Source organism: Oncorhynchus keta, chromosome 33 (assembly GCF_023373465.1).
Source record: "Oncorhynchus keta strain PuntledgeMale-10-30-2019 chromosome 33, Oket_V2, whole genome shotgun sequence".
In the NCBI taxonomy this organism is placed as follows: domain Eukaryota; kingdom Metazoa; phylum Chordata; class Actinopteri; order Salmoniformes; family Salmonidae; genus Oncorhynchus; species Oncorhynchus keta.
This window is the reverse complement of record NC_068453.1, coordinates 17,686,418-17,703,084: the sequence shown is the minus strand read 5'-3', so window position 1 is coordinate 17,703,084 and position 16,667 is coordinate 17,686,418. Positions and strand designations below refer to the sequence as shown.

Sequence of the window (16,667 nt, the reverse complement as noted above, 5' to 3'; positions counted from 1 at the left end):
GTCTGTGATGGACCAAGCAGTTGAGGTTATGGGCAGGCTTATGGGAAGGGCCCGCGATGTTGTTAAAGTTGGCATACGCAGCAATCCCTCCATTGATTTATCTAAAGGCCCGAGTCCCATCTTTGACATACTGAAACAACATTTTAGTGACGCTGTTTTTCAAGCATGCCCCTTGCTGACTTTTATGCCACATTACCTCTGACTGATGAACAACCATTTGAATATTGGCTCAGACTGAACAGGGCTATGGAGTTTGCAGAAGATTGTCTAAAGAGACAGAAAAAAGTGTTGAAGACCCATCTCGTGAGCTCACAGTCATGTTCATCAGACATTGCCCTAACGCTGAACTGTCCCTTATCTTTAAGTGCAAGCCATTACAGCAATGGACCGCTGCAGATGTTCATGAGAGACTGGATGAATACAGGAGGGAGCGGAGGTACTCTCACTTATCTACGGTGACCCCAGCCATCGCAACAATGAAGCAGGAAGTTGGTGCTGTCATGCCGATTACCATGCCTGCTGTGAGGTCCCATGGAAGTACCCAATACGTTGCCTTACCCAGCCCAGCCTATTCAGGGCTCAGCTGAGCCCATGGAACGTATCCTTGCCATGCTGGAGCGTGTGCTGGAGCAGAGGCCACAACAGTCTGACCATAAGTTCCAAAAAGGGAATAGGAGCAAAGTGAAGTCTAATGGGCCATGTAACGTGTGCGGGGATGCTGGACATGATACTTACTTTCACTGCAGGACCAATCACCTCTGCTTTCTTTGTCATGTAGCTGGCCACGCACGCTCTCAGTGCCCCAAGGCCGCAGCTCTGAGCACAGCTAGTGGAGTCCCTACAGTAATCACTGCTCAGCTTCCGGAAAACTAGTAGGCCTGCATGTAGAAGGGGAGAGTGTTGGGCCTTTTGTAGAGTCCCCATCAGTGAGAGCTGTTGATTTGGAGTCTGTATATAAAAGTGTTTGTGACGAAATGGAGACTGAGAAGAGTATCATAATGCAGAACACACAGAGACTTTCCCCATATGATGATTTATTCTATGCCAAGGTGTTAATAGGAGGAGAAGTGGAAGTGAGAGCTATGCTTGACAGTGGGTCCATGGCTTGTACCTTGAGCTCTAGGGTCTTACCTGAACTGTTGCATGCAGGAGTGTTGAAAAGTCCATCATTGAGTCCTACAGAGGTAGTCTTGGTTGGTTGTGGTGGGTTGAAGACGAGGCCTTTGGGAGTATGTGAGCTGGAGATGGAGGTGTACGGATGTAGAGTCGCTGTGCCTACACTGGTGGTTGAAGGCCAGAGTGATGACCTCATCTTGGGCAGCAATCTCCTAAAGCACTTGATTCGCCACCTGAAGACGGATGGAGATCTCTGGAAGAGGGTTTACACTCCTGTGTGTGACGGGGGTGAGGAGAGCAAGCTAATCGAGATGATGGCTAATGTGGAGAGATGGAGAGACAGTGAAGTACCTGACAAAGTTGGAACTGTGAGACTAAAAGGGGCTGTGACTCTAGAGCCTATGCAGGAGCACTTAGTCTGGGGCAGACTACGAAACACTCAGAATCTATCAGCTGGCAGTGCTGTTGTCATTGAGCCCAGCAGTTCAAGGTCAACACCAAGGTCAATACTGGTAGGGAGGACAGTAGCTCTATTGCGGGGGATGGGTGGCTCCCTGTTAGAGTGATAAACCCTTCTCAGAAGACAGTGACATTGAGACGAAACGCCACTCTAGCCGATGTCTTTCCTTGCATGGCTCTAGAGGACTTTGACTGTTCGGGTGTGAATGATGGTTCATCAGCAGCTTTACAGCAGCAAGTGCAGAGAACGGCTGATATACTCACTGACTGCCAAGATGACTTGACACTGACTGACGGTTCCAGCCAACTTCACGATACTGACGGACCTGACAGTTCAAGCGAGCCTGAGGTCTTACGTGACTTAGGTTTGACTGATATTGATGTCTCCTCCTGTCAAGCGTCTCCTGCTGGTAAGAAGAAACTCACCCAGCTCATAGCTGAGTACCAGTCTATTTTTTCCAGGCACAAGTTGGATTGTGGAAAAGCTTCCGGATGTCTTCACCGCATTCAACTGAGTGATGAGAAACCCTTTCGGATGCCCTACCGACGCCTTTCACCAAATAATTATGAGAAGCTCAAACAAGCATTGAATGAGATGGAAGAACGTGATATCATAAGGAAGTCTAGTAGTGAGTTCGCCTCTCCCCTTGTCCTTGTATGGAAGAAGTCTGGAGACCTGAGACTCTGTACTGATTTTCGTTTGCTCAATGCTCGCACCATCAAAGACGCCCACCCACTCCCTCACCAGGCTGACGCGCTGGCTGCGTTAGGTGGAAATGCCTTTTTCTCGACAATGGACCTTACCTCTGGCTACTACAATGTGGAAGTGCATGAGGATGACCGGAGATTCACAGCTTTTACGTCCCCATTTGGATTGTACGAATACAATCGATGCCACAGGGGTTATGTAATAGTCCGGCAACCTTCATGAGGATGATGCTAAACATCTTTGGGGATCAGAACTTTCTTAGCCTGCTGTGTTACCTTGACGATGTCTTGGTCTATGCGCCCACTGAAGATCTGGCTATACAGCGCCTGGAAATGGTTTTGAGCGTCTCAAGGCTCACAACCTGAAGTTGGCGCCAAAAAAGTGTAACTTTCTGCAGAGGTCTGTGAAGTTTCTGGGGCATATCATTAGTGCGGATGGTGTAGCTACAGACCCTGAGAAGGTGAGGGCCATTACAGGAGTAACAGAAGCTGATCTGATGAAAGATGGCACTGACATTCCATCTCAGAAGAAATTGAGGTCATTCCTTGGGATGGTGGTGTATTATCAACAGTTCATTGAGGGTTGCTCAACCATTGCAAAGCCTCTCTTTGGATTGACTACTGGACACAAGGCTCCACGCTGGAAAAAGAAGCGAAGCTCACCTGTCAGGAAGTTGACGGCTGCCGACTGGACAACAGAATGCAGACAGGCCTTATTCCAGCTAAAGCAAGCCTTGCTGGACCAGGTTTTGTTGGCCCACCCCAACTTTGAAAAACCCTTTCTACTCTCGGTGGATGCATCCAGCAATGGCTTAGGTGCTGTGCTATCTCAGGTGCAAGAACCGGGAGCTACAGCGAGACCTATAGCCTTCGCGAGCAAGTCCCTCAGTTATGCACAGTCAAGGTATCCTGCGCACAGGCTCGAGTTCTTTGCCATGAAATGGGCTATCTGTGACAAGTTCCACCACTGGCTACGGGGACAGCAGTTCACGGTATGGACGGATAATAATCCCTTGACATACATTCTGACCAAAGCAAAACTTGATGCTTGTGAACAGAGATGGGTGCCAAGCTGGCACCGTACGAGTTTGACATTAAATACATCCCTGGAAAAATGAATGTTGTTGCAGATGCTTTGAGCAGAGAGCCCTTCGTACGACCCAGTGCACTCCATCGCCTGACAAGGGTCCCGTACGAGACCTTACTAGCTGAAGCCGACGCTGTGCACAGACAGAGTGCAAGATGTGTTTCGCTGGTCCAGCCACCCCTTTGACAAAGCCTCTGACTCCAACGAAGTGGTCATTAGCTGTCAGGCTACTGTTGACCCCCATCTGGTGCTTTATCAAGACATGAAGTTGCAGCTGTTCTTCATTCACATAGGTGCTGGGTGGGTGAAGTGGGCTCACATGCACTGCTGTTGCCACAGCTCCCACAGGCTGTTATGCCATCAGAGCAGACCAATGTCGATGTTCTGCCACACGACCTACTGATGAGTAAGCAGCGTGATGACAACGTGAGCAGCAAAGTCATCTTCTTTGTTGAGAGGGGAGAAGACCATCCCGGAGAGAGCGTGCCCATGAGAGTGTTGAGGTTTTGGGTCTTCTCAGAAGTTGGGACAAGTTGACCATGAAGATGGGTGTACTGTATCGTGTTTCAAAGAATGTGGTTACAAAGAGGAAAATGTATCTGTATGTGGTTCCAGCCTCCATGAAAGCAATGGTGTTGAAGGGTGTCCATGATGAAGCTGGCCACCAGGGCCAACAGAGAACAGTCTACCTGACAAGACAGAGGTTCTTCTGGCATGGCCTGGAGAGGGAGGTAAAAGCCTATGTGAAGTGCTGCAGGAGATGCGTGGTGAGCAAGACTCCTGATCCGGAAGCAAGAGCTCCTCTTGAGAGCATAATAACAACTGAGCCTCTTGAACTAGTGTGCATAGACTTCTGGTCTGCAGAAGATTCTTCAAACAAATCCTTGGATGTGCTCGTTGTTACTGACCACTTTACCAAATTAGCTCATGCCTTCTTGTGTCCGAACCAGTCTGCTAAGTCAGTAGCTCATCAGTTGTGGAACAACTATTTCTGTGTCTACGGGATGCCACGCCGTATACACTCAGACCAGGAGCCAACTTTGAGAGCGCTTTAATAGCCGAACTGTTGAGTGTTGCAGGCGTTCAGAAGTCTCACACCACGCCGTACCATCCGATGGGGAACGGGTCCTGCGAAAGGATGAATAGGACTTTGGGAAACATGATCCGGGCCCTGCCAATGAGAGCTAAGCACAGATGGCCTCAGGCGCTGAAGTCCCTTACGTTTGCATACAATTGTACAATCCACGAGACCACAGGCTTTGCCCCTTTCCTGCTAATGTTTGGGAGGACGCCAAGACTGCCTGTTGACATAGTCTTTGGCTCGGTCATAGAGAACCCAGAAGTTGTCGACTATGACCAGTTTGTTCAGTCTTTGAGGAGAGATCTGAAAGAAGCCATGAATGCAGCACAGGCATCTGCAGCGAAGCAGTTGAAGAGGCATGCTGACCTTTATGACAGAAGAGTCAGAGGAGCACCAGTGGAGATTGGGGATCGAGTATTGCTGGCTAACAAGGGGAGCGGGGAAGCGGAAGCTCGCTGACCGTTGGGAGGATACTGTCTACCTTGTCACTGGATTGAATGCTGACAGTCACACTTTTAAGATTCAGAACAGCTCCACTGGACGGGAGAAGACGGTACATCGCAATCTGATAATGCCAGTCAACTTTCTTCCTCTTCCCCATGCTGCTGTTGAGGAGGGAACAGACATGTCTGGATTAACAGAGTCTGAGGACATGAATGACAGCCTAGTGGTCTCAGCTGCCATGGACACTGCAGTGGATGATGGTGCTGAGTACAGAACCAGAGTGTGGGTGTCAGAGTTGTCTTCTGAAGGAACAGGTGACACAAGCCTGGAGGGTGATGTGCGATCCTTGGATGCTCAGGATATTCCACCTTTGGTTTCCGTGGATGATATACTGCAGCTGGGAGGTCTGCCTCGATCAGAGAGTCTTCAAGAATCTGACCGAGACTGTAACAGTGTAGTGAGTGAGCTAATTGACCAGTCTGCTTACGATATCCGTACTGACCTACCAAACGCGGACCATTCCTTACCTGATCAGTTAAGTACTGACTGTGTTGATGGACACACTATTGCAACAGTGCACAACACTGTTACCCCTTATGCAGTTGAAGGTAGTCAGGGTCATATTAGGTCAAGGGCAGGAAGGCTATTTAAACCAGTGTCAAGACTGATTGAGATTATGAATCAGCAGAAAGTTAGCTCTTGAAGGTAAAATATGTGAATAGAGGGTCAATGGTATTGACATCTTTTATTTGTTTTGCTTTTACATCATTGTGACCATAATTAGAGGTTGCAGGATGGTAATGTGACATGATAAAGTCTCTTATGGTGGTTTATTTTATTACTTGGATGTTTGAAAGTCACCGAGTGTACTTAACATGTGACAGGGCATGTTTACCTATGAGGGCTAAGGGGTTTGATCAACCGCTTTTCACTCTAATTCTCAAGGAGAATAGTCTAAGGACTGGAATATTTAGTGACTGATTTAAAGCAGGGTCTGCATCCTTGATATACACAGCGTTACCTTTTAGTTCTCTATTAGGTAGTACATTTTTTTTCTCTGGATTATTCTGTACATATGTTGAGTGTCTCTGTATCTGGTATGTTTGCACAGTGCCGTTTTGTATTTTGTTATTTTTCTTTGCAAGTGGAATTCAGTAGGGGGGAGTGTAACAGGGTTATATTGGTGATTCCCCTTGCCACTTTATTGTTAAGCCAATGGGTTTTTGGTTTGAGTTTGTCTTGCCTTCACCTACTCAACATGGCATCTTATTGGCTGGTTTGCGTAGCTTGCTTACGAGGGGGATGTTCCAGTTAGAATCGTCCCAGTGAACAAGCACCAAACCAGCGGTAAGTTGTTGGTTGCAAAGCACCGTACGTCAAAAGTGATTTTATGCTCTCAAGTGATTATTTAAATGTACAATTTATATCAAATAGTTTGTAAATGTTATTCAAACATCACACATAAGATGCAGGGGTTTTTGGAGAATATTTGTTGTGCATTTTGTTGTAGAGAATTCACGCCAGTATTAGCTAGCAACTTACTGTGTCTGGTGGGGGGGGTTCATATATTTTGTACAGTGCGTGAGTGCAGAGTTGGATGGTGAGACGGGCATTGCATGACGTGCAATCTTGTGTCGTTCTTATCAGGTACATTGTTAAAGATATTATATTGTAATTGTATTATTTTGGTAACTGCCCAGTGAACAAGCACCAAACCAGCGTGCGTGAGTGCAGAGTTGGATGGTGAGACGGGCATTGCATGACGTGCAATCTTGTGTCGTTCTTATCAGAATAAAGCTACATGATTGGTGCTACATATTGGAGTTCCGTGTCGATGACTGATGTACACAACGCCAGAAGAGTACTGTTACAGTTGCGCGTGGGGAGCAGGTATAGGTCCACTTCATCAACCCACCGCCTCTAAAGGGGGATCAGATAAAGTTGTCTACAACCCTGGACGCAGTTTCAAGCCTATGCCGGGGTGTAGGAATAAAGTACAATATAGTAAAATACGGGACGAGGACTATAGTGCTATATTTTTGTTCTATTAAAATGAAGCGAATGTATGCCTCCTTTCTGCTCTTCTAGCTTTCAGTAAGTATGAGTTATAAATTGCATAATAGAATAGAATTTCAACTTCTTTGCTGCTACTTGACATGTCATGATATTTTCTTGGTTGCAAGATAAGCAGCAGTAAATGTGCTAAAATGCCATCTTTTGATTGCAGTGCAATGTTTTGTTGACCGATGAGCGTGTTAAATGGGGTTACATCGTAGAAGACCTAGGACTGAATTGCAGGTTTTTGGTACTTTCTCTTCATCTGATTCCTGTGGAGCCAGACTAATGCCTAATGCGTCTCTTTTTTTTCTGGACGTTATTGTTTGCTTTATGGGCACGTTAGTGTTACTGAACATTATGTACATATTGACACTGCAATGTCATACCTAAGCCCTCTGCTTCCACAACCACACAGACTTAACAAAAGCAGGATTCTGAACACCCTGATCCCAAAGTTATACTCTATTTGTACCAGTTATCAACAACTAACTACCAGTGGTGGAAAAAGTACCCAATTGTCATACTTGAGTAAAAGTATTTGGTTTAAATATACCTAAATATCAAACTTAAAAATATAAATCATTTCAGATGGTTGTACGTCTTATGGTTTTGTACAACAGCTTCAAACAGCTGAAAAAAAACAATATATTTGGTTATGGAAAATATATTTATCAGAGGTTCACATGGTACAGTAATTCTCTACACAATACAAACGTAGAATTTTAGCAACCAGGAAATGGCAAAGCGATTTTTGCATATTGCATCTTTAAATTTCTTCTCTGTTCCATCAGGTTGACTCCGATGACCTTCCTCTGAACATCAAGAGAATCTCTCCAGCAACACAAACTTCTCAAGGTGAGGCTTGCTTTCAATTCACTCTATCAAACAACGAAACCCACCTAGACCTCAACCACTTTTCACTCAACAACTCTGCTAACAACATACTTAACATGCCTCTTCGGCCAGGTCAAGAAAGAAGCTGGTTCGCAAGAAGCTGGTGCGCAAGACCCTGAACATGATCAAGAAGATCACAGAGGAGCACAACGAGAAGTTCTGGAAGGAGTTTGGCACCAACATCAAGCTGGGTGTCATCGAGGACCACTCCAACCGGACCCGTCTGGCCAAGCTGCTGCGTTTCCAGACCTCCAACAGCGACACGGTGCTGGCCAGCCTGGAACAGTACGTAGAAAGGATGAAGGAGAAGCAGGATAAGATCTACTTCCTGGCTGGGACCAGCAGACAAGAGGTGAGGGTCTAGATGAGAGCACTACTTGTGATAGAAAATAGAATATGTAGGTTTGTAAATGTAGAGCATAATAGCGGAGTTGGTTATAAACCTTGTAATGAAGAGTCAGGATCTGTAAAACATAGTAGCCTCCTTTCTATATCAAATGTCCGACAGTTTGCTGAATCGTACCCTGAGCTTAATTTCCCCTCCATATTAATCCGGTAGGCCGAGTCGTCTCCCTTTGTGGAGAAGCTGTTGAACAGGGGTTATGAGGTCGTCTACCTGACAGAGCCTGTGGATGAGTACTGTATCCAGGCCCTACCGGAGTTCGACGGCAAGCACTTCCAGAACGTGGCCAAGGCAGGGTAGCCTAGTGGTCAGAGCGTTGGACTAGTAACCGAAAGGTTGCAAGTTCGAATCCCCGAGCTGACAAGGTACAAATCTGTCGTTCTGCCCCTGAACAGGCAGTTAACCCACTGTTCCTAGGCCGTCATTGAAAATAAGAATTTGTTCTTAACTGACTTGCCTAGTTAAAAAGGTACAATTTTAAAAATGAGGGTGTCAAGTTTGACGAGAGCGACAACACCAAGGAGAAGAGGGAGGCCCTGGAGAAGGAGTATGAACCTCTCACAACCTAGATGAAGGACAGCGCCCTGAAGGACAAGGTTAGGGGTCTTCTCAATAGGCTCAATGGGAATGTGCATTGTTATTGGATAGACACTAGTCAGATGGCATCTCCTCTGTTTGAAAATGTTTGCCCAAGTGTTGAAGAAGCTTAAAGCTGAATCTTCTCTGTTTGATCGGTCTGTAGATCGAGAAGGCTGTGCTGTCCCAGAGGCTGAGCAACTCTCCCTGTGCCCTGGTAGCCAGCCAGTACGGCTGGTCCGGTAACATGGAAAGGATCATAAAGGCACAGGCCTACCAGACAGGAAAAGACATATCCACAAAGTGAGCAATGTGAAACCATTTTGACCTAATGTACAGTATATGTTCTGTGGGATAAGACACTCCCAATAACTCGTAGTGGCTCAAGTCTTAAAGGGTGTCGACATAGTTTCTGCTTAAGTTTTGACACCTTTTATTTCTGTTGTCCAGTTATTATGCAAGCCAGAAGAAAACACTGGAGATCCTTACCAAACACCCTCTGATTAAAGAAATGTTGAAGAGAATACATGTGAGTACCATTTAGAATGCAACACAAATTGCTTTACCGGGCATACGCCCTTCTATTTCAAATGTACCCCAATGAATCATACATACTGTTAGGAACCTATCAAATTCTCCTCCCTACCTCAGGATAATGCAGAGGACCAGACGGCCTCAGACCTGGCTGTAGTGCTGGTTGAGACGGCCACACTACGGTCAGGCTACCAGCTGGCTGACACCAAGGCCTATGGAGACAGGATAGAACGCATGCTCCGACTCAGCATGAACGTGGACCTCAATGGAGAGGTACGCTCAATATAACTAATATCACCCACGTGCAAACAGGATCTGAATACTTACTGCTACTTTACCAATATAATAAACACCGACTATGCAAAGTGTGTTATAATGCAGTACATTATGGCTGGATTCTGTATACAAGAACTGATTTGGGGAATGGGCACGAAGAGATGTTAAGGTATATCTTCGCTTATCTTAACTTCCTTACCTGTCACATCCAGAGGAGGAGGTTAAAGCAAAGCAATATATAGTAAGACAATGGATAGTGATGGTCCTTTTTGCTTCATGTACAGATGTGTTTCACTTTGCTCTTTCCAGGGAGCCACAGGAAGGTATGAACTGTGAGACGGACTGAGCGAGGGGGTGGGAGGGAAGGGTGAGGGAGCGAACTGGGGGGCAGAGCTTTGACTGGAACTAGGTCCATTTTCTCTGCTGAAAATAATCAGGTGGGTGTTTGGGTTTTAGTAGCTTCTGTTGATTATTTTCTACATTCCTACATTACTGTAAATGTGTTACTATTTAACTGAGGCGGTTATGGTTATGGAGTGTCGACTTCCTGTCACGAGAACCATTAAATGTTTCCGGAAAGGTAATCTCTCACCTGTGGTGTCTTTTTACCTGTCATTTGTGTTCTTTTTTAGCCAATAGTCAGCCAAGTCAGAATTTCCACAGTCAAATCTCCAGCTTTTTATTTAGGAAAAGGCTTTAAGAGATCACATTGTTGAGTTTCAAGTCAAAACAACCAATACAATTATGCTCACTCATCTCACAATGACCATATACATTTTTGATTCTGTACCCATCTAGCTTGGAGTTCTTGAAGACGTTTTGATAGGAACCCTCAAAGAAATACCATCTCAAAAGATGTTAAAACAGCAATAGGACTTATCAGAAAGAGGCCTCCACAATATTTACTGTTCAGTCTGAAATGACCCTACACAACCTCTGTTCAACATCCCTCAGATTTTACCCTCAGGCCGTACCAACAAGAATTTCCTGGAGGGGTCTGGGATGAATCACTTCTCCCACCGGTCCAGGTGGACACAAGGGTAGGTAGTCCCAGGGCTTGAAGCGGCTTTTCCAATGCAACAGGTGTGCCCCCTGGAGGAAGGTCTCAGAGTTGCGGGCGTCTGGGCTCCAGCCTATAGGAAAAGAGAACAGAATACACAGTAAATCAGCCTCTCGAGATAGCTCTATCCTACATTATGACACCCAAGCCTGTGTACCAGACCCATATCTCTGTACATGGCTCTGCTGTGCTATGTATGAGGTGTGGTGATGTCATCAAGGTGAGGTGATCTCACCCAGGTGTCGGACGTGCCACAGGGGATCGATGATCGTGTATTTGTCATGGAACACGGTCAGCATAGGAGGAGTCGCCACACCCCCTGCCATGGCACTGCTGTATATGTTTTCCCTAGGGGAGGAGGGCATCAAAGTAGAACATTTTATATTTAATTTCCCTTATGATATTCAAATGAAACAGAATTAAGTTTTCATAGGAATATCTGTTTATTATTTATTATTGTTAGACAGCAGGGATAATTACTTATGGATTCACCTGGTCTTAGGTCAGTTTGGTGGTTATGTGGAAAGATATGATCACAAGTCAAACATACAAACATCTAAGTTCTCCTGCAACTATTTCTCCAGCTGTTTGGTGATCTTCTGTTTCTTCCACTCTCCAATGTCAGCCACAAACACCCCAGGGTCAAAGGAGCAGTCGCTGGGGTTGATCCCCAGGTCTCTCACTTCCTGTAGCCCAGGAAGCCCATGTACGTTGTCTGGGAGACAGGTTCATTAGGGAAGGAATTTGATTTGGATTCAGATTTGGAGACAAACTGATCAAGTTTATTCAGCATTGAGATCTATGAGACTGCTTGTCGGGTTGTTATTTCAGAAGATAATTAGAGTATCTTCTAGGCTAGGTGTAGGATAAACTCAAGTTCAATATATTGTCCTTTACCAAGATTGATTGTAATAGAGCCAATCTTATTTTGGCAAAAAATGCCCTCTTGTGCAAAAATAAATAAATAGGTACTACCCTGCATTCCCCTGCTGCGCACCATCTCATGGGTGGAGGGCAGGTCACAGTCTGTGGCGAAGGCAGCAGCATGGCCTTTCTCCAGCTTGGTATGGTACAAGTCCTTGATGTCACTTGTCGTTACTGAATGTAAGTACTGAAAATGCAGACACCCATTTATCTCAACTACAGCTCAAGACAAAACTGGACTGAATGGCACAAAGATAAGGACACATTTCTGTACCTTGCACAATGACATCACCCTCTTGTGGCTGATATCAAGGAGCGGCAAGTAAAAGTGTACAAAGTTCAGCTGCAAAACAATCAAAACAGGGACTTTAGGGACAGTGACTGTGGTTAGGTTATAATTAGTTCCTATGTGGGTGCTTGTGTATGTTACTCACTGGAGTCTGGTTTCACCTTTCAGAACCATGGGGGTTGAACTCCAGAAGCTTACACTTAATGCCCTTCAGCGTGGTCTTCTCTATGTAATGTCTATGAAAACACAAATGAATATAATGACAGTTCTACTCACTCCATTTTAAAGTCATTTATCAGTTGTCCTTTAAGGCCTTTATTGAAACAATTCAGATAATTCAATAAAACATCCTGGGTTGGTACTAGGAACTGAAATTGCTACAAATCAGTGACAATGGAAGGGGAGAGATTAGTGTGAAACACCTTGTCAGCTTGATGGAATCACGAAGAGTGACAATAATGAAAAACACGCTGGCATCTGTGTTGCTATAGATGCTGTTGATGGTTGGCATGGCACCGCCCATTCGTTCCTCCACAGCACAGATGACCACTGGGATGTCATCCTCTCCCTCCGCAGCCTTCTCCACAGGAACTTTTGGCGCACGCTCTGGGTCCTTCCTGGTTTCTGTGAGGAAAGTACAACCAGTTTGGGCTTGGTCAAGTTTGACCTAGATAGTTTGTGTATGCATTGACATGTAGGCCAAGTGTGCCTTTAAAAATATATATATTATGTAGTCCTGTCCTTGAGCTGTTGTCTATTGATATTCTGCATTATGTCATTCTGTATTATGTTTCATGTTTTGTGTGGACCCCAGGAACAGTACTGTAGCTGCTGCTTTTGTAACAGCTAATGGGGATCCTACTAAAAAAACAAGAAGTCTATTTTTCTATTTTTAAAAGCTATTACAATTATTTAAATTGCTAAGTAATTTGCCCCCTAAAAGCTATCCCATAAGAGGCAGAGGAAATGCTTATTTTTTAAATCAACAAGCATTCATAGCCTCATGCCAACTGCTGTTCTTGGCAGGTTCTAGTGCTGCCAAGTCCTAGTTCCCTTCTCGAGCCGAGACGGGCCTCTGAACAGCTTACTGTACAGGAGTAGACACACTATGAGAACCAGCATCATGAGCAGGATATGGTTTACTGTGACACAGCAGAGAGAGAGGGAGAGAAAGGGACCATTCAATAAAGTCTGATGCAAGAGAACTGAAGCAGAGGTCCTTCCAAACTGGATCAGTTTTACTTAAGCACAGTTTCCACTGTAATGCTGTCACCTCTTATCCAATCATGGCAGATCACATATTGCTGAGATACTATAACATGGCACTCATTGTCTTTTACGACTCATCCTCCAGGTGGCATGACTAATTCTACCTAATAAAATAGTTGCACTTGTCCTTCTCTTCCTATCCACCCACCTCAACCATGTGTCAGCTGTAGTCAACCTGAGTGGCATCAATCTTGTGCTGACACGTTCACCCGTGGATGACCTAAACTGTCTGCCTCAACAATAACAAATAAATAGTCATTAAAATATTGCTTCACTTCTGGCAATGTTTACAAACCAGGCTACCCGCTGTACTCTGTGCCAAAAATCAACTGTTTGTGTTGTTTGAGTAAAGGCATCTGTTAACTTTCTAAGTAAAGAATAGACTGCATAAAATAAGGGTGTAGAACAAGGCACAACTGTTGTGGAAACTAATTAAAAATCCTTGAATGGTTGCATCATGTATTGAATGTGAAGAACAGATGACTGAGGTGATGAAATGGGACTATTTTACAGGCCTGCTTTCCTGGTTACCTCAGTGTTGAGGAACATTTGGGGTTAGAGAGCGAGAGAGAGACAAACATAATTTATGGAGGTGTTGGAAACGTTACAACTCAGCTGAGGCAAAGTATACTCCAGAGGAATTTGGGGAGGGTTGCTTTACCATCTCCGCCACAGCCACTATGTTTACAAGAGTATTTACATGCAACAATGTTTTATTACACATTTAATATATATGAAAAAGTGATGTCAAAACTTAATTACAGGGGCAATCCTGTGGTCACTCACTTTTCCTCAAAAGAGTCTTTGTTCATGTTTCTTCCAGCCACATCTGAAAAGACAGAGAGAACCCCAGAGAGCAGTGCGATTCAAAGGCAGACAGACCCTAAGACAAATAGACAAAGAGTAAGCGAGGGAGGGACTGCAATATTCCTTGGCATTGGTGCACAGTTGAGGATCCAGAAGGGTGTATTCACAGACATAAATCCTTCCCAGAGGTGCTCCAGAACAAAATCTGGCAGTCCTCTCAGATAGTCACAGTCCTCACCACAGCTGTTAAACACAGGAAACCCCCTTGACAAACATATCTCCAAATCAACACTAATAGTTTAATATTGGGCTTCACATGAGCCTGAGTAGGCAAGGTACCCAAATGGGTACTGGTAAACAAACCAGTACCCATCAGGGTACCTCGCCTATCCACAGGAGGCACTTAGGAAGAGTCATAAGAACATAGGCCTAATGATTGGCTGCAGATGAGGAGGCAAAAGATGGAGTACTTTGGGCAGAGTGAAATTTGATTGGGGGTACAGTTAACAAAAACAAATGTTGAGACCAACTGGTTTATAATATTAAATCATTTAGTGGGTGCTTACATTGTCCTATTTCACACATGTAAAAGTGTTTATTATACACATGTGTGTATTGGAGAGTTTTTTTGCATATCCCAACTCCCCCTGAGACACCCTAAAAGAGTGGGGTCACTATTGTCCACCGCCCCTGGAACAATTAGGGTTAAGTGCCTTGCTCAACAGCACATGGACCAAATTTTCACCTTGTCGGCTCAGAGATTTGAACAAGCAACCTTTCGTTTACTGGCTCAACACTCTAATCGCTAGGCTACCTGCACCCTTGTCTGTTTCCACTGAAACATTTGCTGATGGAAATAAAGATCCTGCAACATTATCATGTTTATGCTATGAGGATCACATACACTACACGGTGAGATTGTCCACACACCGCAACTGCAGAACTGAACAGACATGAGAATTGCATGTCATGACTTTTGTACCTGGTCACTCTATTACTTTATCAGCATGGTAAATGTATACTGTAGCCCAAGGTGTTGGCTAATACAGTTATATCTAATGTAGTATGCAGTACATATTGCACTGTTTCTCTGTGTGATATACATGGCACACTAAGGGCCTGGTGAATCAGCACGCATGTGGATCTGGTTGTCAAGAGACTCTTGGTGCTTCCTTCCTAGTGGCATTTTTCAGTAAGCTTTAGTCAGCCTCTAGAGAGAGACACTCTATATCCCTCTATTTGTTATGCTTAAATCCTAACTCTTGACATTGATGTCTCTCCGTCTCTCTCACCCACTGTCTCTTTTGGATGTAATGTGCAAGTAAACAATAGAGAGGTGTAAACTACTCTATAAACAATCAATAAAAGTTACATGACATCACACATGTAAACTAACAAAAACTAGTTCAGCTGTGAGATCATCATACTGTACTCTTCTGCCCATTTTCAGAGAAAATTCTTCCACTCCATTGATGTCAGATATAAATAATAATATCTATATTAGTTCAGACTTTTCACACATGCTGCAGACAGATTCTCTGGGCAAGTTCTCCTCCGTAGAAAGCATTACTATCCAAGACTGAGCCAGTAGAAACGACTTGGTAATGTTTTTTAGTGGTTGTAAAATATCCATTAGGTGAAGTGTTTTGCACCCTTGTCTTATACAACATTAACATACAAATGGTGACAGAGTTGGGATTGTGTTCATTTGTTTTTTAGAACACTTTTCAGTGTTCTCTACACACATGCTCTTTGGGTCAACTTTCTCTAAATGAATCCAAACTAACCTCAATAATAATTAAATGTAGAGATGGATAGTCATAAATATGGCTTAATCAGGAGTTTACAAGATGAAGTTGTTTTTAATAGCCTCCTTCCTGTATGTGAGATTTAAAACATGTAGAAGAACTAGGGAATCCTCATTAAACAAATATTTTACTATCTTTTCTGGTAAATGAAATGCACAGTTTGTTCACAAAAGTGAACCGTCATTCAAGGTGTCAAAGAAGTCAGTGCCAACTGTTATTTTACACTCAGCCTCTGCTAACGCCACATGAAGAAAACCATAGTCTGGCTTCATAACCACACAGGCTACCTCAACTATGATAAGGAAACATAAAGTAGGCTCCAAAGTAGCCTAGTTGCTGCCATGTTGCACACCTTTTTCATGGACAGCGTATGTTTTTTTCCTCTCCATTATGGGCAACTACTTAGCGGATATCCAACCTAGGAAATACAGTAGCCTTACATTAGTTTGTAACAATTGCACAAATGAAATTTTAAAAATATCAGATGATCCTATAGCAATCTACTCAATGCATCACACGTAGATTATGATAATGATTTTAAAAAATATATATGAATATTACCTTCTTAAAAAGGGGTGTGTCTACTTTTCTAGCTTTAGAGCAATGCAAGCTATGTACAACAACGCACACAATCAAAGCAAAACTCTAAATTCAACAATGTGTCATAAAATAAATTAATTTACCGGGGAAAGGTGCCACAATTATTCTCAACGCTTAACTATCCACGGTCTCTGCACATGGTCTTGAATAAATGCTACAAAGAGAAGCCACTTCACCCACTCAACTTTACATATTTTTTTCTTCTTCAGGAAGTTCTTTCCAGATGTGTCTTATCTTGTTCACCCATGGACAGCGTGCCACATGCTTTGTAGAT

The 16,667-nt window shown here is 44.1% G+C and overlaps 1 protein-coding gene, 1 long non-coding RNA gene and 1 pseudogene across 2 annotated transcripts; 1 reads left to right on the top strand and 2 right to left on the bottom strand.

Annotated features, from left to right (window-relative positions):
• Window positions 1-7,902: 7,902 nt before the first annotated feature.
• LOC118365968 (endoplasmin-like) lies at window positions 7,903-10,220 on the top strand (the record flags this gene model as incomplete). Its single annotated transcript, XM_035748258.2, is given in 7 exon segments — window positions 7,903-8,199; window positions 8,407-8,546; window positions 8,720-8,846; window positions 8,993-9,129; window positions 9,277-9,355; window positions 9,478-9,633; window positions 9,946-10,220. Coding segments are annotated over 7 exon segments (963 nt in total), but the record flags the coding sequence as incomplete, so codon positions are not given.
• Window positions 10,221-10,301: 81 nt separating this feature from the next.
• Window positions 10,302-11,871, bottom strand: LOC118366301 (glycosyltransferase 8 domain-containing protein 2-like; annotated as a pseudogene).
• A 295-nt stretch (window positions 11,872-12,166) lies between these two features.
• Window positions 12,167-16,622, bottom strand: LOC118366302 (uncharacterized). Its single transcript, XR_008089101.1, has 3 exons — window positions 16,477-16,622; window positions 13,965-16,211; window positions 12,167-12,533 (listed from the first exon to the last, which is right to left on the bottom strand). It is a non-coding gene; the product is annotated as an uncharacterized LOC118366302 (long non-coding RNA).
• Between the last annotated feature and the right edge of the window lie 45 nt (window positions 16,623-16,667).